The 25,004-nt window shown below is 40.8% G+C and overlaps 1 protein-coding gene across 5 annotated transcripts; it reads left to right on the forward strand.

Annotated features, from left to right (window-relative positions):
* The first annotated feature begins 439 nt into the window (after nt 1-439).
* On the forward strand, nt 440-22,795 carry LOC125137946 (zinc finger protein ZFP2-like). Of its 5 annotated transcripts, XM_047799129.1 has the most exons (5): nt 811-916; nt 4,963-5,022; nt 6,463-6,589; nt 19,577-19,708; nt 22,243-22,795. In XM_047799129.1, the coding sequence occupies exons 2-5, from the start codon at nt 5,008-5,010 to the stop codon at nt 22,251-22,253; spliced, it is 285 nt and encodes a 94-aa protein (XP_047655085.1). In that variant the 5' UTR covers nt 811-916; nt 4,963-5,007; the 3' UTR covers nt 22,254-22,795. The 5 variants fall into 5 exon arrangements, with proteins under 5 accessions (XP_047655084.1, XP_047655085.1, XP_047655081.1 ...); XM_047799125.1 differs by having other exon boundaries at nt 19,577-22,795; XM_047799126.1 differs by having other exon boundaries at nt 817-916; nt 4,938-5,022; nt 19,577-22,795.
* The last annotated feature ends 2,209 nt before the right edge of the window (nt 22,796-25,004 follow it).

A 25,004-nucleotide genomic window follows, 5' to 3' on the forward strand; every position in this document is an offset into this window, starting at 1 on the left:
CCGCCATGTATATATATATATATGTACATACATTCTTTTTCTCATATTATCCTTCATCATGTTTCATCACAAGTGATTGGATATAGTTACCTGTGCTATACAACAGGACCTCATTGCTTGCCTGTCATCCTTTCAAAATTCAAATATTATATAACACGACATACTGCATCAATGGTTAAAAATGCTTCACTGGATGTCCTTTGCAGTGATAAAGCCCACATCCTAACTTCTCCTTTAAAGATCTTGCAGCAGCTCCAGGCCAGTCAGTTCAGCCTCAACAAGGCCTTCTTCACCTGGTCTTCTTCCTGTACCTGCTTGCTTTCCGAGGGTCGCACTAAGGTCCTTGTTCCTTGGGTGCCAAGTTCCTCAGCTGCAGGGCTTCCTTACTGCCTTCCTGGACCACTTTTACCCTCTGTCACTTCCTCAGGAGAGGTCGGGAACTCAGGGCGGGGCCCAAACCCTAGGGTAGGGCAGATCCACCCATTCACACCCCAATGAGCAAGGGATCCTGTGGTCAGGGCACACAACGGCCCCGCCCGCACTGCTCACCAGGATCCCGGAAGTAGTGAGAAGCAGGAGGTAACGGTGACGCTTTTCGCAGGGACCACGATCTTACTTGGATCCTCAATTTACTCAGTAATAACAGGTAAATGTTGCTCCGGAATCGGATGATCCGCAGAAGCCTACTTAGCTCCGACCACTTCAGAAGCACCTCCTCCCCACCCTCTGGTTCAGGTCTTTTCGGGCCCCGCCTCTGTCACTGAGCGGGCACAGGCTGGCCCCGCTCACTTCCGGGGTCGGGGGCCGCCAATCACTACGCGAAGACCTCGCGGGGCATCCCGGGATCTCCGCTTGGGGCGGGGTCTTTATTTCTTAGACTCCTAGCTCCTGGCGGGGCAGGGGTGAGCCCCTGCAGGTGAGTGGGTGTCACGAGGAAGGGCCCGGGGTTTAGCTGACCCGGACCTCGCTGCATTTCCCTGGGTCTTTCCAAACTCTTGGATCCGGGGTGGGGTCGGCATTAGATGTGTGAAGTAGTGCTGTGGCCCACAGTTTGGGAATCGCCCTTCCGTGTAGGGAAGGGGAGGAGGGGAAGCTGGCCGGGGAATCCTACACTGCCTGCCTCGCTGGGCCTGTTAAGGTTTGTTTTGCGCAAACCACCGTCCTCAGGCCTGCCCCGTCAACTGCAAACTTAGAAACTGGGCATGTGGCCCTGCAGTCTTCCCAAGTATTTAGGATGCAAGCCGAGGTTGGACATTTACCTTCTGAATGTAATAAAGGACCAATAGAAGGTTTTTAAGTTGGAAGATAATGGTAGTAGAAAATGCTTTTAATACAGGAAGAGACGTGGGTAGCTTGAATTGGGGCGGTAGCAGTGCCTGCCAAGCTGGTTCTGTGCACTTCTTGTTGGTTTACTTAATGACTTGGTCCTGACACATTGGGCAGACTGGTTTGCAGGTATGCTTGGAAAAAGGGGGCACAGTAACACCTGTGCTTGAGTGCCTTGTTAGTTTCTTTGCATTGTACTAGAATCCATTTTCAGTACATCCGTTCTGGAAATGCCCTCTTGGCTTAGCAGTTAATGAACCCGACTAGTATCCTTGATGTTGCCCCTTCCACCCCGGCCTTGCACAGTGGGTTAAGGATTCAGCCTTGATATGGCTTTGGCGAAGGTCAGTAGCTACCTCCCTAGCCTGAAAACCTTCATGCGGGACCCTAAAAAACAAAAGCAACAACAAGAAAAACAACCTTTCTTAATTTTTTTTTTTTCTTTTTAGGGCCACACCCAGGGCATAGGGAAGTTCCTAGGCTAGGCATCAAATTGGAGCTAAGTTGCTGGCCTGCAACACAGGATCCAAGCCACTTTTGCCACCTGCATCTAGTTCATGGCAACACTGAATCCTTAACCCACTGAGAGAGGCCAGGGAGAACCCACATCCTCATGGATGGTGGTTGGGTTTGTTACCCTTGAGCCACAATGGGAACTCTAGACAAGATTTTTTTTAAAAAATTTATATTTATTTATATTTTTACTTATTTATTTATTTTGCTTTTTAGGTCCGCACCCACAGCATATGGAGGTTCCCAGGCTCAGGGTCATATTGGTGCTACAGCTGCCAGCCTAAGCCACAGCCACACCACTCAAGACCTACACCACAGCTAATGGCAATGGCAGATCTTTAACCCACTGAGGGAGGCCAAGGATCGAACCTGCAACCTCGTGGTTCCTAGTCAGGTTGCTTTCTGCTGTGATACCATGGGAACTCCCAAGGCAAGATTCTTAAAACTTTCATCTGCCTTCATTTTCTAATCTCTGACCACTCTCTGCAACCTCCCCTCAAGACCCATTTATTCTCCATCTTCCTTACCCTACTCACAGGTACCCATTTGAAAGTGTTAAGGTTTAAAAGTCTCTGCAGTCTTAGTCCATAGCTCTTAATAACAAGTAGTGTTGGTGGGTAGGGAGATTGGCTTGGAAAGAACTGTGTAACTTAGTGCCTTTTGCTTGTCAATGAATATTTAGGCAGCTTTGATGAAACAGCAGCTTTTAGGTTAAATTATCAGTGCTTTTTTTTTTTTTCTAAGAGTTTTTGAGAGGTTTTTGGTTTTGCTTAGGCATGTGTGAGTTCTCAGGCCAGGGATGGAACCTGTGCCATAGCGGTGACCTGACATGCAGCAGTGACAATGCTGGATCTTGGGCCACCAGGGAACTCAAGCTTTTGAAGTTTTATGCGATAATCTTTCATTTTATTGTCAATGTGTTAAATGCCAGGTGCTGTGACATGTGCCTTCCATTCTTGAGAACTGAATCTCAGAAATTAATTTGGCAAGGACATCTTGCTAGTTCAGTGGTCTGCTTGGATGCTGACCTAATTCTTCAGGTATTGCTACCTCTCAGAATGTGTTTTGTCTGTTCTCACTGACAAAAGTCACTAATGCTGGAGTGAATAAGCCCTTGTTTTTACCTTAAATTTTTTTTTTTGTATATGTTATCAAATATGAATAAATGTGAACCTATCATATTATTATCACAAATAGAAGGTACTTTGAGATGGAAGCAGAGGGAAGCATAGGATGCAGTGGGTGTATGAAGGGGCAGTAGGCAGTATAGTTGAGTGATACTTGTCTTTTGGCTTTCTAAATGAAGGTCTCAACCGAGTAGAAATCTTTAATTTTATAAAGTCCACAGTGTTCCTTGTTTTGCTTTCTGGTCTGCCTTTTTGTGTTGCGTGTGAAAACTGAAAGGTCGTGAGCACCATGTCCAAACCCAAGCTCATGTCGATTTTCTTCTGTATAGTATGATTTTAATAGTTTTGCCTTTACAGTTTGTCTATGAGTAATTGTGAGTGAATTGGGTGTAAGTTGTAAAGTTGTGCCTGTGTTCATTTCATGCCAAATGGTTGCCAAGGAATCATTCCTTAACTCTTTTTGGAGAAGTTGTTGGATATTGTCTCCATTTCCATGTGACTCAATGGAGGTGGAAGGGATTCAGCCATTTTGCCAGGAGGGGGCGCTGTGTCCAGCGACTCTGAGGAGGGGGCGTGGCCTACACTTCCCACAGAGGGGAGGTGGGATCGGGGGTGGGGAGAGGGCAGGCCCTCCTCTGTGACCCAGGGTTCCTGCAGGGGCCTGGCTGGAGGGGCTCTGCTGGCAGCTAGGCGGAGTTGTGTGTACTCTGGCACTGCCTGGGCTTTAGCTGGGACCAGCCGGCCCCCCTCTCTGCTATCAAAGCTCTGTCTTTGGATTCTGGGGGTTTTGGCTTCAGGACATAGCGGGGGGCTGTGTCTGCACAGATGGGAGCTGGGTTTCCAGAGGATCGAGGTGACCCTGGGAGGAGAACTGAGGAAACGTGGTGAGAAGCTTCCTGGGTGGGACTGACTGCTGAGGGTGTCTGTCTTCAGAGGACACAAGAGGGGCTCCATGTGGAAAACTGGGGTTTTGGCTGGATTTCTGTGTGGTAGAGACAGCTGTGGTAGGTAGAGGAGGCCAGGTTTCCCAGCACAGTTTTCAGTGGAGACTGTCCTTCCCCAAGGTCCTTGTCCCCTTGTCCAAAGTTAACTGACCCCACCATGAGGGTTTAGTTCGGGCTCTCTGGTGTTCCTCTGGTCTGGGCACCTGTTTTGCTGCCACTGCCACCCTGTATTGGTGACTGAAGCTTTGCAATATAGTGTGAAGTCAGGTTGTGAGATGCCTCCAGCTTGTTCTCCTCTCTGAGGATCCCTTTGGCTCTTTTGGGTTCCACACAAAAAATAGAAGGATTTGCTCTATAATGGAAACAGCTTCAAGCTCCTGGTCTCTGAAGGTGGAGGCTCCCTTACCTGCAAACAGGTGGTCATGCAGCAAACAATTTTGTGAATCCCTGTGGCCCTGGGAGGGAACAGGATGAAAAGGCCTAAGACTCATGGTAATTTTGGAAGAATTCTTAGAGCAAAACCTCATACAACCCTGATGTGATCCCATGACCAGTATTAAGAAATAGCATCACGTGTGTGTTCCCAGAGACCCTGTCTCTTGGTCCTAAGGAAACATCAGTGTTGTTTTATTAAGAGCTCCAGATGATTCTATAGTGAGGCCAAGGACATGAGCATGTGGGCTCCTGCATTGTTTGTGGGAGTTCGGACCAAACTTTATCCCAAAGAGAGGCAACAGAGTCTGCTCCACAGGGGTTTGGAAGGGAAAAGTCAGTGCGGGCCCCTGTACCCTATGTGAGCTGAATGTTGGGACATCTGTATGGGGATGAACACATATAGCCAACAAGGAACAAACTCACTTTGTTCTCCATGTTGGAAGTGATTGTTTCTGAATCTTTTCTGAGAGAGTTCTGAAAGGACTGGAGAGTTTGGCCTTTTCAGCATTTCAGAGTTGGTCTTGGAAGTACAGCTTGTGGGTATGGTGGGCACAGGGGAAAGAGCTTTTACCTTTGATGGTGTATTCTCAAGATGCTGATGTGATTCCTCAACACAGTATTGATGAGAAAGTGACCCAGAGCTGGAGGAAGAAGAGGAGGAAATGGCAGCTTCTCAGGTAACCGTCCTGTCCTAGATTAGAGTCTGTGTCTGCTTTTCCTCCTGAAATGCCATGAATTGAGAATGTAAGAATCATGAATTCTCTCCTTCTGATATTCTTGCCTAGTGAGGTTGTTCTCAAATACCTTTTTCTTGTACACTCAGGATAGTCATGATCGGCTGTTAAAAATACTCTCACTCTGCCCCAGAGCCTTTTCACCATTGTCTGCATCCAGGCTCCCTATGGAGCATGAATTGTCACTGTGAATCATTACCTTTCACGTGTTGAGACATCAACATGGGAAGGCATTGGTATGCAAGATCCCATTGGAATGGGTTCCATGTTGGGGTTTGAGGGAAGCTGGTGCAAATGTAGTGATTATTTTACATCTGGATGCAGCATATTCTATTTGGAATAGGATTAAGAAAATGCACAGATTGGAGGTCCTGTTGTGGCTCACTGGTTAACGAATCTGACTAGGAACCATGAGATTGCGGGTTCGATCCCTGCCCTTGCTCAGTGGGTTAAGGATCCAGCATTGCCATGTGCCATGGTGTAGGTCGCAGGCACGGCTCAGATCTGGCATTGTTGTGGCATAGGCTGGCGGCTACAGCTCCGATTAGACCCCTACCCTGGGAATCTCCATATGCCTCGAGTGCGGCCCTAGAAAAGACAAAAATAATAATTAAAAAAGAAAGAAAGAAAATGAACAGATAAATAGGTGAGCTTAGTAGGCTTGAATCCCTCATAAAGCTCTGGAAAAAAAAAAAGTAGAAATTATTCTCCATGTTGTTAAGAAAGGCTGACTCTTTTTTTTTTTTTTTTTGTCTTTCTGCCTTTCCTGTGGCCGCTTCCATGGCATATGGAGGTTTCCCAGGCTAGGGGTCCATTCGGAGCTGTAGCTGCCGGCCTATGCCAGAGCCACAGCAATGCGGGATCTGAGCCGAATCTGTGACCTACACCACAGCTCACGGTAACGCCGGATCCTTAACCCACTGAGCAAGGGCAGGGATCGAACCCACAACCTCATGGTTCCTAGTCATATTCGTTAACCACCATTCCACGATGGGAATCAGTTTTGATAGCATCTCTAGTGTACTTACATACTCATTCAGAATTAAAAGTTCTATTTCTACCTCACTATGGATTTTCCATCTGAGAAATACACAGATTTTATCTAGTATAAACACTCAAAAATGCCTGTGTCTGTGGGAATATCATTTTCTAATTACTGTTCTATGGAGGTTCACTTTGTTGTAGCAGTTCTATGGATCCCTTGTCATCCCCTTTTCAGGGAGTTAGAAATATGGTAGAAAATAGTACTGTTTCAAATATGTATTATTGAATGTTTCAAGACATTAAAAAAATTAAAACCATTTCTTCTGACTTGCTGTTTTCATCCTGAGTCACATAATGAACTCACCTGTGGCCACATGGAATGTGCCCTTTTCATTTCAGGGACTGCTGACAATCGAGGATGTGGCCATCGATTTCTCTCCAGAGGAGTGGGAATGTTTGGACCTTGGTCAACGGGAATTGTACAGAGATGTGATGATAGAGATCTATAAGCACCTGGTCTCCTTGGGTGAGAACCTCTTCCTTCTAGAATTCCTTTTCTCCCCACTGGGTGTGGGATCCTCCATTTGCAGAATGTCTGCTGCCGTTTTCTTGATCGTATAATAGATTTTCATACTCCAACATTTTAGGTATAATTGAGAGTTTGTGGGTACAGTTAGAAAGGCTTCATAATGATGCATCTTCATTCTAACTGAACTCCTACTTGAGGAAATCTGCATCCTTCACTTTAAATTATTTGCAGTTCTGGAAGGTCATATGTATAAGAGAGTGCTGCCTGCATCTTAAAATCAGATTTGTGTCCTTTACTTTTGACTCAGTAGTACTTAGGCGGGGAACAGAGGAACTGATTTTTACCTGTCACTTAGGGTCTTAAATGTGCTTTCAAAGGACAATATTTGGAGAAATTAATATCTAGAATGTTCTAACATTCCCAAATGCCATCTCTTTCACCTGAGTCCAATCCTAGATTGGATTTTGGTGAATCTCCAGGAAAACTTATGTTTTCCTTTCAGATGAATAGAATATGTTATCTCTAAGCCAGACCTGGTTCCCTTGTTGGAGCAAAAAAAGATCCTTGGGATGTGAAGGGAATGGAGACAATAGCCATACAGCTAGGTATGTGTGCATGGATGAAGCAGATGACAGAGGAAGAACCTTACAGTATGCTTTGAGAAGATCTGCTTCAATGGCACTGTTTTTTGACAAACACAGGTTTATTTTTTGTTGCTGTCTTAGAGTGACATCTGCTGCCTAAATCTTGTGTTCCTTAATCCTCCATGTGTTCTCCTTTACCATTAAAGATTCTCTCTCTCATCCACATGGAGAGCCAGAATCCTGGTCTTGACCTGTGAGGACCTGTATGTCCTGCTGTTCTTTTTTTTTTTTGTCTTTTTAGGGCCGCACCCAGGGCATATGGTGGTTCCCATGCTATGGGTTGAATCAGAGGTGTAGCTGCCACAGCCACAGCAACAAGGGATCCAAGCCTGGTCTAAGACCTACACCACAGCCCACAGCAATGCCAGATCCTTAGCCCACTGAGTGAGGTGAGGGATTGAACCCATGTCCTGTCCTCATGGATACTGGTCAGATTCATTTCCTCTGAGCCACAATGGGAAGTCTTACCTGGCTGTTTTTCCATGTATTTTGGGTTCTAGGAAAGGCTGTGCACATTTCTAAGTAACTTTTTTTTTTTTTCCATCTTTTTAGTGCCTCACCTCCAGCATATGGAGGTTCCCAGGCGAGGGGTCTAATCGGAGCTGTTGCTACCGGCCTATGCCACAGCCACAGCCATGCCAGATCCGAGCCACGTCTGCGACCCACACCACAGCTCCCGGCACTGCCAAATCCTTAACCCACTGAGCGAGGCCAGGGATCAAACCTGCAACCTCATTGTTCCCAGTCAAATCTGTTTCCGCTGTTGTATGGCAGGAACTCCTCTAAGTAACTCTTTGTTAAGCTTTTCTTTCAAGTTCTGTTTCTTCATCTAATCAGAAGTGAGTGAGGAGGGTTGTGGAAACACTGGAATTTGGTGCCAAAATTCCAGAAGCAGTGGGGACAGATAGTATATGCTTTCTGCTTTTAAATGTCCAATCCCAAGGAAACTTCAAAAATGACCCTAGAAGGTTCAGACTAAATAACTTTATCAAAGCATAATGCACCTTCCTAAATGTAGCCCTCAAATACACTTAATTATATCCTTTTTTGGTAGGAAAAAACATTCAGCATTATTATAATTGTATGTAAAATTGTTTTTAAGAATTTTAATTTCAAATGCATTTTTAATATTCCACATTCATTCCCTCTTCTTCCAGTGATTTCTTGTTTTGATATCATATTTGTCTGTGGATGAATCCCTATTTTTATTTTATGTTTGCCTTTACTGGTGAGCTTTCTCATTGATCAAGAAGTTTCTACTTTTGGGTTTTCTTGCTTTTCACCTAAGAAGTTCCTTTAGCATTTGCTGTAAAGCTGGCTTGGTGGTGCTGAATTCTTTGAGCTTTTGCTTGTCTGTAATGTTTTGAGTTTCTTTGTTAAATATGAATGAGAGCCTTGCTGGGTAGAGTAATCTTGTTTAAAGATTTTTCACTTTCATCAGTATGACTATATCTTGCCGTGGCCTATAGAGTTTCTGTTGAAAAATCAGCTAATAACTTTATGGGAATTACCTTTTGTGCTATTTATTGCTTTTCTCTTGTGGCTTTTACTGTTTTTCCCCAGTATTTAAATTTTGTCAATTGGATTAATATGTGTCTTGATGTGATTCTCCTTGAGTTCATCATGTATGGTGCTTTCTGTGCTTGCTCTACTTAACTGAGTGTTTCCTTTCCCCTATTAGGGAAGTTTACAGCTATAATCTCTTCACATATTTTCTCAGGCCCTTTCTTTTGTCCTGGATCCCTGTGATGTGAATGTTGGTACATTTAGTGTTGTGTCATAGACAATCCTCATTTCTTTTTATTCTTTTCCATGGCATTGATTTCCACTCCTCTGTCTTCCACCTCACTAATTCATCTCTGCCTCAGCTATTGTGCTGTTGATTCCTTCTAGTGTAGTTTTCCTTTTGGTTATTGTATTATTCATTTTTGTTTGTTGTTCCTTAAATATTCTATCTTTTTCTGTTAAACATTTTTTGTAACTTCTTGATCTGTGTATCCATTCTTTTCCTGAGATCTTAGATCATTCTAACTATCATTATTCTTTTATAGGTTGGTTGCCTAGTTCCCCTCATTGAATTGGTTTTGCAGTTTTTATCTTGTTACTTTGAAGCATATTTCTTGGTTGTTTCATTTTGTGTAATTTTCTCTGCTGTGGCCTTCTTTCCACAGGCTGCAGGGATTGAATTCCTCTGGTTTTTGGTGTCTGCCTTCTTTCTGGTGGGTGAGTTGGGCCCAGCAGCTCATGCAGGCTTCCTGGTTGGAGGAACCGGTACCTTCCCACTGGTGGTTAGAACTGGGTTTTGCCCCTCTGGTGGTCAGGGCTGTGACATGTAGTGTGTTGATTGGTGGCTGTCAGTTCATTATGATTTTAGGCAGCCTGTCAGCTCTCCACAGCATATTATTGCTTTTATTCTCTTGATAGGCAGTGTACTTGAGATTGTATTGACCTGACTGAGCAAAGCTTTCTGTGTGCTCTTTTTTTTTTTTTTTCCACTGCCCTGTCTGCTCCCTGTTGTTGGAGTAGGAACTGTTTCAGAGCTGTGAATCTGATCTGCAGTGTGAGGTAGGGGAGTTTGCAGCAGTCCACCTGAGAAAAGAGCCACTGAGTAATCCTCTGCTTGAGCTGTTCACTGTGAGTCCGCCCTGTTGTGTCACCTTTTCCTCATTGTGTGTGTGCCCAGAGGACACTGTTGGCACTGTTCTAGAACCTGCCTCCATCATGGGTATGTCAGTTATAGGGGCAAGGGTGGTGCCGGGTCTCATTAGGTGCAGGGGCAGCAGCACCGTAAAAATCGCCTGGAGAGTCAAGAGCAGTGGTTGGTGCTTCAGCAGTGGTGGTGGGCCATACAACTTCTCAGGGAGTCAGAGGCAGTTACAGGCCCCCTGAGAGTGGCAGCACTGAGAGTGGAGCTGTGTGCACTCCTGGGGAAGGACCAGAGGGGTTGGTGCCTGATCACAGTTTTGGGCATGTGGGGGTGGTGGCAGCAGTGACCATCGCTTGCTCAGGAGTACCTCATTGCAGGCAGTGGTCTGCTCCAACCCCTGGAGACAGAGATGACAGTGGTGGCATCACCAGCCCCTAGAGCTCAAGCATGTGGTGTCCTGTGGCTTGAGAGCTTGTGTATGGAGAAAGAAGCACCTCTGATTTTCCTACCCCTGCCTTCTCTTCTTGCCCTCCAACAAAGACACCAGTCCTTTCTGGCAGGCCCAGGCTTTTTCCTGATCTCCTTCGAGTATGATGCTTTCTACCCTAGCTATCTCAGTTTGACGCCTCACAACCAACCCCAGTCGTTTCTCTAGGATCTGACTTTGGAAGCTTTAGTCTCAGCACCCTACTCTGGCTCACCTCGGAGGCTCAGCAAATCTGGCTGTGGTGTGCTGGGTAATAGTACCAAGGAACCTTGTAGGTATTCTCCATTTGCCCTCTATAAACTGGTTGCTACAGTTTCCTGAGACTCTGAAACTCCTTCTCTGTCCCAGCTGGTCTCTTGCAGTGAGGGGCCTTGCCTGTGTGCAGAAAACTTTCCTCTTTCACAGCTCTCCCCAACACCCAGGGGCTCTACTCCCATCCTGAGGCTTTTCTCCCTCTCTTTTTCTTTTTTCATACCCAGGTTTGTGGAGATTTTCTTATCCTTTGGGAAAGCTGAGATCTTCTGATAGCATTCAGTAGATGTTCTCTGATCACTGTGGAGATAATTGTCATGTATTTTGATATATTTGTCAGAGAAAGTGTGTTCCATGTCCTGCTTCTTCACCTTGTTGCCCCCGACCTCCAGCTTTCCAGTTTTGAATCAGGCAGCTTATTTTATTTTTTCCTCATATGTAGGCATCCACTTCGTATGTATCAAAACCTCATTTATCAAGATGGAATTTCTTAGTATCTCTGCTGTATAACATCCACTTTCTCCTCTCCAGAAGTAGAACAGCCAGGTATCCTCATTCCACGGAAATGGCGATCATAAGTTGTGCCTATGCAACCATGTATTTTATAATCTCTTGGAATCACTGTTTAAAATTTCATGTTGAGCTTTTATATTTCCCTACTGGCCTCCATGATAATGGGTAGATTTATAAGACATGTTAAAAATTTAATTTTATCAACATTTAGCAAAGGGATACCCTTCCTTTCCTCTGCTTCCCCAAGAGAAGACTAGCAAATGTTTATCATTTTTTAACATGGTTTGCTTTGCTTTGCAAAGGCCTGTAAGTGTGATTAGGTCTCTCTCTCTTTGTCTCTCTGTTTGTTTTTTGTTTGTTTGTTTGTTTGTTTTTTGTTTTTGGCTTTTGTTTTTATTTCTATTTCCTTGGAAGACTGACATAAGAAAACATTATATGCTGCAGCTTTGCAAATTCATTGATGAGTTCTGATAGTTTTCCGGTAGTGTCTTTAGGGTTTTCTATGTACAGTTTGTTTGCCATCTGCAAACAGTGACACTTTTACTTCTTTTACTTTTTTCTTTTTCTTTTTTTTTATCTTTTTGCCTTTTTTTAAGGCCACTCCTGTGACATATGGAGGTTCCCAGGCTAGGGGTCGAATCGGAGCTGTAGCCATTGGCCTACACCAGAGCCACAGCAACACGGGATCTGAGCCACATCTGTGACCTACACCACAGTTCACGGCAACGCCGGATCCTTAACCCATTGAGCAAGGCCAGGAACTGAACCTGCAACCTCATGATTCCTAGTCGAATTCGTTAAGCACTGCGCCACGATGGAAACTCCTTTACTTCTTTTTCAATTCGGATTCCTTTCATTTCTTTTTCTTTCCTGATTGCCATTGCTAGGACCTCCAAAACTATGTTGAACAGTAGTGGTGAAGACATCCTGTCGTCTTCCTGATCTTAGTGGAAATGCTTTCAGTATGTCACCATTGAGAGTGGTGTTAGCCTTGGGTTTGTCATATATATCTGTTACTATATTGAGTTAGGATCCCTATATGTCCACTTTCTGGAGTGTTTTTATCAGAAATGAGTGTTGGGGAGTTGCAGTGAGGGGCCTTGCCTGTGTGCAGAAAACTTTCCTCTTTCACAGCTCTCCCCAACACCCAGGGGCTCTACTCCCATCCTGAGGCTTTTCTCTCTCTCTTTCTCTTTTTTCATACTCAGGTTTGTGGAGATTTTCTTACCCTTTGGGAAAGCTGAGATCTTCTGACAGCATTGTTGTGGCTGTGGCGTAGGCTGGTGGCTACAGCTCCAATTAGACCCCTAGCTTGGGAACCTCCACATGCCGTGAGAGTGGCCCTAGAAAAGGCAAAAAGACAAAAAAAAAAAAAAAGAAAAGACATGAGTGTTGAATTTCGTCAAAAGCTTTCTCTGCATCTATTGAGATGATCATAGAGTGTTTATTTTTCAGTTTGTTGATGTGGTGTATCACACTGATTTGTGGATATTATTCTTGATATATCACACTTGATCATGGTGTATAATCCTTGAAATATATATGGATGTGGTTTGCCAATATTTTGTTGAGGATTTTCGCATCTATGTTCATCAGTGATATTGGACTGTAATTTTTTTTGTGTGTGGAAAATCATCTTTTCTATTTCATCATGATTCAGTCTTGGTCAGTTGTACTTTGGTAAGAATTTCTTACAAATTTATCCCTTGCTTCTAGGTTGTCCATTTTATTTGTACTTGCTCATAGTGGTCTCTTATTACCTCTTTTATTTCTGTGGTGTCAGTAGAAACTTCTCCTTTTACATTACTAATTTTATTGATGAGCCCAGCTAAAGGTTTATCAATTTTGTTTATCCTTCCAAAGAACCACCTTTCGGTTTTAAGAACTGCTTTAACTGTGTCCCAGTAGGTTATGGATTGTTGTATCTTCATTGTCATTTGTCTCTGAGTATCTTTTGAATTTCCTCAGTGGTTCATTGGTTGTTCAGTAGCACCTAGAAATCAATTGCATTTCTATGTATTAACAATGAAATATCAGAAGGAGGAATTAGGGAAACCATCCCATTTATCACTGCACCCGAAAGAATAAAATACCTAGGAATATATTTAACTAAAGAGACAAAAGAACTTTATTCTGAAAACTATAAGACACTGTTGAAAACAAACATAGATGATACAAACAGAGGGAAAGATACACCATGCTCTTGGATTGGAAGAATCAGTAGTATCAAAATGACTATACTACCCAAGGCAGTCTAGAGATTCAATGCAATCCTCATCAAATTACCAAGAACACTCTTCATAGAACTAGAACAAAATATTTTAAAATGTGTATGAAAACACAAAAGACCTCAAACTGCCAAAGTAATATTGAAAAAGAAAAAGATGGAAATGGACGAATCAAGTTCCCAGACTTCCAACTATATTACAAAGCTGCAGTTACCATAACAGTATGGTACTTGCACCAAAACAGAAATATGCTTCAATGCAATGGGGTAAAAGCCCAGAAATAAGCCCAAGCACCTATGGTCAACAAATCTGTGACAAAGGAGGCAAGAACATAAAGTGGAATAAAGACAGTCTTCTATAACTGGTGCTAGGACAACTGGACAGCTACATGGAAAAGAATGAAATTAAAACACCATCTAAAACCATATACAAAAATAAACTCAATGTATTAAAGACCTACAGATAAGGCCAGATACTATAAAAGTCCTAAAGGAAGACAGGCAGAGCACTCTTTGCTCTTTGACATTAATCACAGCAGCATCTTGTCTGATTCATCTCCTAGAGTAAGGTCAATAAAAACAAAATAAAACAGTGGGACCTAATTAAACTCAAAAGCTTTTGCATAGCAAAGAAACCATTTAAAAAGGAAAAGACAGCCCACAGCATAGGAGAAAATCTTTGCAAACAATGCAAGAGATGAGGGCCTAACTTTCCAAATAGACAAACAACTCATAAACTCAACAACAGAAAGAAACAACTGAATTGAAAAATGGGCCTAAGTAGACATTTCTGCAGTGAAAACATATGGTTAGCCAGTAGGCCTGTGAAAAAATGCTCAACATCACTGATTAGTAGAGAAATGTAAATCCAAACCACAGTGAGGTACCACCTCACACTAGTCAGAATGGCCATCATTAACAAACCTACAAGTAGCGAATGCTGGAGATGGTGTGGAGAAAATGGACTTTTTTTAGGGCCGCCTGCAGCATATGGAGGTTCCCAGGCTAGGGGTTGAATCAGAGTTGTAGCTGCTCGTCTACACCACAGCCACAGCAACACCAGATCTGAGCTGCGTCTGCGACCTACACCACTGCTCACAACAAAGCCAGATCCTTAACCTGCAACCTCATGGTTCCTAGTTGGATTCATTTCCGCTGTGCCATGGCAGGAACTCCCAGAAAATGAAACCCTCCTTCACTGTTGGTTGGAATGGACACTGATATAACCATTATGGAAAAAAGTACAAAAGTTCCTCAGAAAACTATATATAGAATGACTTTATGATCCAGCAATACCACTCTTGGGCATATATCCAGAGAAAACTTTCATTGAAAAAGATACATCCACTCCTATGTTAATTGCAACACTATTCACAATATATAAGACATAGAAACAACCTAAATGTCCATCGACAGATGAATATGTCAGAAAGAAATTGTACATATATGTGTTAGAATACTACACAGCCATAAAAAGGACAAGATAATGCCATTTGCAGCCACATGGATGCAACTAGAGATTCTGAGACTAAGTGAAGTAAGTCAGAGAAAGACAAATACCATATGGCATGTAGGTATGTGGAATCGAAAATATGGCACAGATGATCCTGTCTGTAGCGCAGAAACAGATAATGGACCTGGAGAGCAGACTTAATGGTTTTCAGGGGGTGGTGGGAAGGAGTGGGATGGATGAGTTTGGGGTTGGCAGATGCAGTCTGTTACATTTGGAATGAATGGGTGATGGGGTCTTACAGTACAGTGTGGGGAACTGTGCCTAGTCCCTTGGGTTAGAACATGATGAAAGATAATACGAAAAAGAATAAATATACATACATGTGTGACTGGGTCACTTTGCTCTACAGCAGAAATCGAAGGAACATTGTGAATCCACTATACATGAATAATAAAAAATTGTATGATTCATGTCAAAGAATATAATTTCTTCTAGGAGTCTGATGATGTATTTTATTGCATTTAAGGCTTTAAGCCATTTTGAGTTTATTTTTGTGCATGGTGTGAGGATGTCTTTTAATCTCATTGATTTACATGCAGCAGCCCAACTTTCACAGCTCTCCTTGCTGAAGATACATGCTTTCCCCATTATATATTTTTGCCTTGTCAAAGAATCATTGACCATAGGTGTGCAGGTGTCCTATTGATCTGTACATCTGTTTATGTGCCCACACTATTTTGATGACTGTAGTTTTGTTATTTTCTGAAGTCTGTGAGGGTTCTGCCTCCTGATTTATTATTTTCCCTCAGGATTGTTTTGGCAATCCAGGGACTTTTATGATCCCCTTTAAATTTTAGAATTATCTGTTTTAGTTCCATGAAAATGTCACGGGTAATTCAACAGCGATCACATTAAATCTATAGATTGCTTTGGTTTGCTTTCCCATTTATTTATTTATTTCTATTTATTTATTTATTTTTATTTATTTGTTTTTTCAGGGCCACATCCACAGCATATGGAGGTTCCCAGGCTAGGGGTCTAATTGGAGCTACAGCTGCCAGCCTACACCACAGCCACAGCAATGTGGGATCTGAGCTGTGTCCGCAGCCTACACCATAGCTCACAGCAACGCCAGATACTTAACCCACTGAGCAAAGCCAGGATCAAAGCCACATCCTCATGGGTACTAGTTGGGTTCGTTAACCACTGAGCCACAATGGGAACTCCTTTCTTTATTATTTATTTATTTATTTGCTTTTTAGGGACAGAACCCACGGCATATGAAAGTTCCCAGGCTAGGGATCAAATTGGAGCTACAGCTGCTGGCCTACACCACAGCCCCAGCAATGCGGGATCTAAGCCGTGTCTGCAACCTACACCAGAGCTCACTGCAACAGCGGATACGTTAACCCCTGAGCGAGGCCAGGGATCAAACCTGCAACCTCATGGTTCCTGGTTGGTTCCATTGTGCCACAACAGGAACTTAGGTTTTCCCATTTTAACATGATGAATTCTTTTTTTTTTTTTTTCTTTCTTTTTAGAGCTGCACCTGCTACATATGGAGGTTCCCAGGCTAGGGGTCGAATTGGAGCTATAGCTGCCAGCCTAAGCTGGAGCCACAGCAGCACCAGATCTGAGCTGTGTCTGCAACCTACACCACAGCTCACAGCAACGCCGAATCCTTAACCCGCTGGATGAGGCCAGAGATCGAACCCACAACCTCATGGTTCCTAGTTGAATTGGTTTCCACTGTGCCATGACGGGAATTCCTTTTCCAATTTTGATACCTTTATTTCTTTGTCTTTGTTTGCTGTGCTTAGGAATTCCAATACTATGTTGAGGAAAATAGGTGAGATTGGAGATCTTTGTCTTATACCCTATTAGGTGGGAAGGCTTTTAGTTTTTCACTGTTGCATATTGTATTGGCTGTGAGGTTGTCCCAGCTAACTTCTATTATGTTCTGTTCCTCTATACCCATTTGGTAAAAGAGTTTTACATGAGTGTTTGTTGAATTTTATCCAGTGCTTTTTCTGCATCTAACTGGATGGCCATATGGTTTTTGTCTTTACTTATGTGTTGTATGTATCCCATTCATTGCTTTGTGTATGTTAAACTATGCTTGTGAAGTTGAGATGAGTCCCTCTTGGTTGTGGTATATGATCTTTTTTATGTGCTGTTGGATTCCATTTACTAGTAGTTTGTGCAGAACTTTTGTATCTATTCATCAAAGATATTGACCTGTGATTTTTTTTTTTTTCTGTGGTATCATAGTCTGGTTTTGGTATCAAGGTGATGGTGAGTTTATAGACTGTCTTTGGGAGTGATTCCTCCTTGTCGATTTTTTGGAAGCATTTGAGAAATATTAGTGTAAGTTCTTCTCTGTATGTTTGGTAGAATTCTTTTGTGAAGGCATATGGTTCTGCACTTTTGTTTGTAGGGGTCAAATTGGAGCTGCAGCTGCCAGCCTATATATACCACAGTAACAGCCACGCAGGATCTAAGCTGCATATGCCCTCTAATCTGTTGCTTGTGGCACTGTCAGTTCTTTAACTCACTGATCAAAGCCAGGGATCAAACCCACATCCTCATGGACACTATATCAGGTTCTTAATCCACAGATCCACCATGAGAACTCCTATTTTTTAAATCTGTTTTAGTTATTTCCTTTCTGATCCTCATTACTTTCCTTTGATGACTTTAGGTTTTGTTTGTTTTTCTAATTCATTTGGGTGGGAGGTTAGCTTGCTTACTTGATAATTTCCCTATTTTTTGAGATAGACCTGCATTGCTCTAAACTTCCCTTTAAGATGAATCTACTTCTTTAGTCTACTGAGCTTTTGCTTTCATAGCCAAGAAATTATTGTGCAATCAAATTCCATAAATATGAGAGCTTTTATCTCTGCTCTCCATGCTGATGCACTATTCTCTTCCTTTCTGCGTGTTGTATTTAGTGATACCTCTGTTTACTTTGTCTTTGTAGTAGGTTTTAAAATCAGGAAATGTCATGCCTCCAACTCTCCACTTTCTTTCCCAGGATATTTAGGATATTTAGTGTTTTTTGATATTCAAGATACATTTTAGAAGGAGCTTTTATATTTTCATCAAAATTGTTTGGATTTTGAAAGAGTTTGCTTTGAATCTATTGATCTACTTGGGTAGTGTTGAAAATTAATGATGTTAACTATTTCCATTCAGGAACATAGAATACATGTTCATTTTTTAAAATGTCTTCTATGTTGTTTTCCATCAACATTTTATGATCTTCATCATAAAAATGTTTCACTACCTTTATTAAAACTTACTATTTTATTCTCTTTGATTCTAATATGGAAGAAAATATATTTTCATAATGTTTTTTATTATTTCTGTTAGTATATACAAACCAATTTTTCTTTTATTCTTCATTTTGTATTTTTTTAGATAATTTCTGTGTTTATTTTTTATTTTTTTTAATGTGAATGTCCCTGTCACATTTGAACAGAGATCATTACTCCACATTTTCTGGTTTCAATGGCTTTTTATTTCTTTGCTCATTTGGTTAAAAAAATCAAGTATTAAGTTTAATGCAAATTATGAGAGTGTTCATTCTTAAATTTTTTTTAAATATAGAGACTTCCACTATTGATCACAATGATAACTGTGTTTTTCTTACATGATCTTTATTACACTTTGGTAATTACTGTCAATCCCTGGTTTGGGTATATCAATCATGTAATGGTACTTAATATTTCTATGTATCTATTTCATTTAATATAATTCTGTACTATGATCTTAACTCTGTATATGCACTTAATTTTTTAAATTACTAATCAACCCCCTGATTTCATAAAAAACTTCTGAATTATTTTTGTTCTATAATTTTTTTTTTTGGCTTTTGAGGGCTGCACCCACAGCATATGGAGGTTCCCAGGCTAGGGGTCTAATCAGAACTATAGCTGCTGGCCTATGCCAGAGCCACAGCAATACCAGATCTGAGCCGTGTCTGTGACCCTACACCACAACTCACAGAAACGCCGGATCCTTAACCCACCGATTGAGGCCAGGGATCAAATCTGCAACCTTCTGGTTCCTAGTCTGATTCGTTTCTGCTGTGACATGACAGGAACTCCCTATAATTCTTTGAATGAACTTTTGAATTCACATTTCTATTATTTTGTTGAGTACTATTGAATCAGTATTTATTAAAATATTGGTTTGTAATTTTGTGTTTTTTTCTTAATTTTTAATGTCTAGTGTCTTTGCTTGCTTTTGTTATTGCATAATATTGGTCTCATAAAAAGTCTTGATATTTTTTACTCCTCTTCAGACTTTGTATATAATTGTGGAGTATTTATAGTTTTTGTTTTGTTTTGTTTTGTTTTTTAAGTTGGCATTACCTGTTGAGTTATTGAATCCAGAAATTTTTCCATTTGGAAATTCTTTGCAATTAAAATTTTGGTGTACTGAATAGTTTTAGGTTTGTCGTGATTATTTATTTATTCCTTCATGCTGAAATCTAAATAGGTTGTATCTCACTGGAAATTCATACTTTTTTTTTGAAGTGTCCATTTTGTTGGTATACCCTTATTCATAGTAGCTTCCTATATATACTTTTATTTATGTGGTGTCATTTATAGGATATCTGCTTTCACTTCTGATTTTGTTAATTCTTCTCTGTTTTATTCTTCAATCTAGCTAAGAGATTCTCCATTGTACATGAAATTGTAAAGCATGTTCAATGAAAACATTAATTTGGATAATTTGTTATTTGTTATCTTTCAGCTCTGTCTTCTCATGACACCCAGAGTTTGATGCCACAAAACCCAGGCATGGAACTTTTCTTGCAAACAATGCTGCTGGGAAAATATAAAAGCTATCCTGTCGGCACTTTTGATGTAATTATAGGCAGGGCAGGTAAGGGGGCATGTGAAGGGCAGGAAGGTTGTTATGACGCACATACTCCTACTGGGACCCTTATCCATGAGGAAAATGTTGCTGGTAAAAGAGATCAAGGATATAAATCAAATTGTGAAAAACTCCACTTTAAGTCAGTATCATTGGCAGAAAATTATACTTTTGTAAGCAGAGACCCATATTATTTATTGAAACATGGGTCTTCTCTGAAAGGAAATTTGGAAAATCAGGATAATCATATAGACTGTACTGCAAATGATGGTGCAAAACATGAATATATGCTTGGATTAAACATTCATTCAAACATTTATGAACACCAGAGGCTTAAAAATGGAGGGAAAACCCCCCAGTATGATCACTTCAGGAGATCTAATAGCAAGGGTTCATTAATCTTCAACCAACAAGTATTTCCTGATTGTTCCAACATCCCTAATGTTGATACTAATTGGGGAGTCTTGATCCAACCATCATTATTCAGTAGGTATGATAATACAGTTAATATAGACCAACATACCATGTGTACTAAAAGGAGTAAAGCCTTAAGCAAGAGCTGTGTATTCAGTCATTATAAGAGTATACATACTGGAACAAGAAGTGATTCCTGCATTGAATCTCAGACAAACTTTGACCCAGACTCAAATCTCATGAAATGTCAGGGAACTCAATTTTCAGAAAACCATTCGATACGAAATAAACATAGGAATGTCATTTCTCAAAGCTCAGATCTCATTGCATATCATAGAATTTGTATTGGAGAGAAAGCTTGCCATTTTAGTGAGTGTGGCAAAGTTTTAAGCCAGGCTTCAAGACTTATTCAACATCAGCATCATCATACTAGGAAGGGGCAATGCAAGTGTGAAAAGTGTGAAAAAGTCTCTAATCAGTCATTAAATCTACAAAAAGATAGGAAAAAACATACTGGAGGGAAAGCTGACAAATGTGAAGATGCTAAATGGTATTCAGCCTTTGCTAGACACCATCTGATACATACTGCAGAGAAGCCATACAAATGTATAAAGTGTGGGAAAGTCTTTAGATGGTGTTCACATCTATGCGGGAATCAGAGAATTCATATTGGAGAAGAGCCTTACAAATGTACAGAATGTGGCAAAGCATTTAACTGGCATTGTCATCTTACTTGTCATCTGAGATCTCATACTCAAGAGAAGCCTTATAAATGTACAGAATGTGGCAAAGCCTTTAATCGGCCTTCAGCCTTTACTCAGCATCAGAGAATTCATACTGGAGAGAAACCTTACAAATGTACAAAATGTGGTAAAGCCTTTAATCAGCATTGTCATCTTACTTGGCATCTGAGATCTCATACTGGAGAGAAGCCTTACAAATGTACAGAATGTGGCAAAGCCTTTAATTACCCTTCAAATCTTATTCATCACCGGAGATCTCATACTGGAGAGAAGCCTTACAAATGTATGCAATGCGGCAAAGCCTTTAGTTACCATTGTCATCTTACTAAGCATCTGAAATCTCATACTGGAGAGAAGCCCTACAAATGTACAGAATGTGGCAAAGCCTTTAAGTGGCCTGGAGGTCTTACTCAGCATCAGAGAATTCATACTGGAGAGAAGCCTTACAAATGTACAGAATGTGGCAAAGCCTTTAATCGGCATTCTCATCTTACTCAGCATCTGAGATCTCATAGTGGAGAGAAGCCTTACAAATGTACACAGTGTGGCAAAGATTTTAGTCAGCATTCATCTCTTACTCGCCATCAGAGATCTCATACTGGAGAGAAGTTCTAAAAATGTACACACAATTTGGCAAAGCCTTTAGCCAGTAGTCAGGTTTTAATCAGCATTGATGATCTCATACTGGAGAGAAGCCATTAAAAAATGTACAGAATGTGACAAAATCCATACTGGATAAAAACCATACAAATGTAATCAGTGTGGCCAAGCCTTTACCTATCACTCACATCTCACTCAATATCAGAGAGTTCATACTACAAGGAAGCTTTACAATTACACTAAATGTGACAAATCCTATAAACATCAGTACTTTCTAGACATCAGAAAATACATACTGGAGAAAAACTTCGCAGATGTAGAGAATGTGGCAAAGCCCTTCATCAGAGTTATCGTATTTCTTAACATCAGAGAATGTGTAATGTAGAGAAATCTTGCAGTGTAATATGTTATAAAGGATATTTATAGTAAATACATAATTTAGACAACACCAGAGGAAAGATACAGGAAAGAAACATTAATGATATAAAACGTCTAGGGGAATGTTTAGTCAAAATCAAATCTACTCACATATAGGGAATACATAGTAGAACAAATTCACTCAATAACTCTTTTCTGAGATTGCTCTAACTCAGAACTTAAGAAAATAATCCATACCTTGAAACACCAAAAATATCAGTATGGACAAGAGGATTAGGGGAGGAAAGTTTGGGGTGGTATTATTCTTATGAGTATATCTCTATGGACATTATTTGGGCTTATTAGACAACAAAAAAATGCTTGTAATTCAAGTCCAAAATTACTAAATGCTATGTGATTTTTTCCTAGTATGTATGTGAACTTGTTTTTCACTGTTGTGGCTTCAAAGACAAGAGGAGCCCATCCACCTTAGGTGGAAAATATTTCTATCTGATATTCCATGGAAGTTTAAGAACCCTGTCATATAAATGTGCAAGAAAACCTAAATGGAGATGGTATGTATGATTGACTTAAAACTTTCCTGTGGATCACCATTTTTAAGTGTTTTGGAAATCATTCTTTATAATTATGTAAGACAGAATGTCACTCTAAAATATTTGTTGCAACTGCTTTTCATGATAAAAAGGCAGTTGAAAACCTGATGTATTGTCATAAAAGCAGTAAGACTCATGCATCTCTGTTGAAGTTTTGAAATAAAGACATCACCGTTCGAGAAAAGTGTAGTTAACTCTCTGCTTAATAGTTATAAAACTAATGTACATTTGTGTTTACTAAAGACTTAGCCTCTATTTTGTAAACCATAGAAATCAAAATCCTCAGAGCAATGTATTTGAAAAACAGATATGCTTCTGAATCTGATAACCTGTATTTTCTTTTCTTTTTCTTTTTTTTTGTCTTTTTACCTTTTCTAGGGCCTCTCCCACGGCATATGGAGATTCCCAGGCTAGGGGTCTAATTGGAGCTGTAGCCACTGGCCTACGCCAGAGCCACAGCAACGAGGGATCCGAATCACATCTGCAACCTATACCACAGCTCACGGCAACGCCAGATCCTTAACCCACTGAGCAAGGCCAGGAATCAAACCCACAGCTTCATGGTTCCTAGTTGGATTCGTTAACCACTGCGCCATGACGGGAACTCCATGATAACCTGTATTTTGATCTAGGATCACACAGTGCATTGTGAAAAGTTTCATTTACATTATTTGTGAAATTAATATATTTTATTTAATAAAACTGAATGGCTTTTTAACATGGTAAATTTGATGCATAATTAATGAAGTGTTATCACACCACCTGGATGAAACCCTCCCATATTATTTAAAGTTTTAGGTAACAGATGGTAACAGTGACCTATTTGATCAAAAAATAGGGTGGCATCTATAATTATTCCTTTTCCTAGTAACCTCAAAATTCAAATAATTTTTTTATGTTTCATAATTTGTATATGGTGTAATTTCTTCTTTTTAAGGACTGGCCTGTTATGATGGTTATAGTAAGGATTATCAGGAGGATTGTTGAAAACTTACCTAAACTATGTCCTGCTATTGCTTCATCAGCAGTTATTTGGTGTACCTAGGCAGACTGGGTAATGTGAACTGACACCAGCCATTCCTGTGAGCATGTGCAGGAGAAAAAAGGCTACAAACTTAGAAGCAAATGCAAGTTTTTGCTTTGTTTCCCTAGCAGCCTTTGCGATCCACAGTTTTCCAGAGAAATTCTGGTTCCTCTTTTCATGCACACCTTCAATAAAACTCTTAAGAGCATGAAAATCCTACTCATTTGGGTTTTCATTCAACAATATGCACTTATTATCAGGAAGCCCCCCACATTTCAATCATTGTCACTGATAAATGCATGCACAAAATTGCTGCCACTGTCTCTCCCTGCATCTTGTTTTGGGTTTCATGCATGGGCCAGCTATTTAATATTTTAGGAAATGTGAGTCCTAAAATCTGCTTTGATTTCCTTTTCTTTTGTTATTTTCAATTTTCAGATGTATCCTTATTGTCTTCCTCGCTGCATATGATTCCCAGGCATTGTCCTTCTTTCCTTTGTTATGGACACAGGGTACTCACTGGTCTCCTCACCCCGGTCAACCATGCAGGCCCTGGTAGTTTCTCATGTTCACTTTGCAGTTTTTCTAAAGCAATGAGAAATTTAAGTGATAAATTTTCAGTCATTTATAGGATTCAACTATAATATTGTGATTAGCTAATTATGGTAGAATGGAGATTCTTCAATGGATCAATGTTTTGAATGAGACAGCATTAAGAGTCATGTGAAGACTGATAAAATAGGACAGTGTTGATTTAGAGAGACACATAAGGTTCATTGAAAGTAAATATGGAGAGTTGTTTACGGATGTATAAAGGAAAGGGCAAGGGAGGCTCACTTTAACCACTCCTGGGACTTGGGCACGTAGTGGTGCATTCTAATGTATAAATGACAGAGATGAGACTTGGCAAGTGTAGTGGTTTTCCTAGAATACAGGAAATCAGACACTGATATCATGATTTAAACAAATTTCTGGTCAGTACTGAGGACCAGATGTGGTTAGTAAAGAGTATCCCATTTCCCAGGATTAGATAGTGGCAATTTAGTGGAAAGGGAGTGTGAGTGAAACAAACTTTGTGAAGAAATCTTTAAAGTGTCACATGGAGGAGTATATTTGAGAGAAGAGGGAGCTTTTTGGGCACTGTGTAGACTGGTCAGCAAGGTGTGTGCTCTAGTTTCACAGAAGACTACTGCCAGTTATGTAACTGCAACATAAATTATATCTCCTTTAAATGAATAACCTTCCAGGGATGCTGACCCACAAGTGGCAGGGTCCCTCTCTGTCTTAACAGTGTGATGGTCTTGTCATGAATTCTGGGTTCTGGACCAAGGGATCCCCTAGATGGATAAGTTCACCAGTCAGAGGCAGTGAACTTTTCTTTTGCAAACAGTTTCTTGTCTAGACTTTCCCAAATTTTTCACAGCCCATTTTGTCTTTTTACATATTTTGACTGGCTTAGGAGGAAATGTCCTTCAACTGTGGTCATTGCTCTGATGAAATTTGTTTGAAGATTGTGCTCACATTAGCATTGATGTAAAGGATATATGATAATG

This window comes from Phacochoerus africanus, chromosome 10 (genome assembly GCF_016906955.1).
Source record: "Phacochoerus africanus isolate WHEZ1 chromosome 10, ROS_Pafr_v1, whole genome shotgun sequence".
In the NCBI taxonomy this organism is placed as follows: Eukaryota; Metazoa; Chordata; class Mammalia; order Artiodactyla; family Suidae; genus Phacochoerus; species Phacochoerus africanus.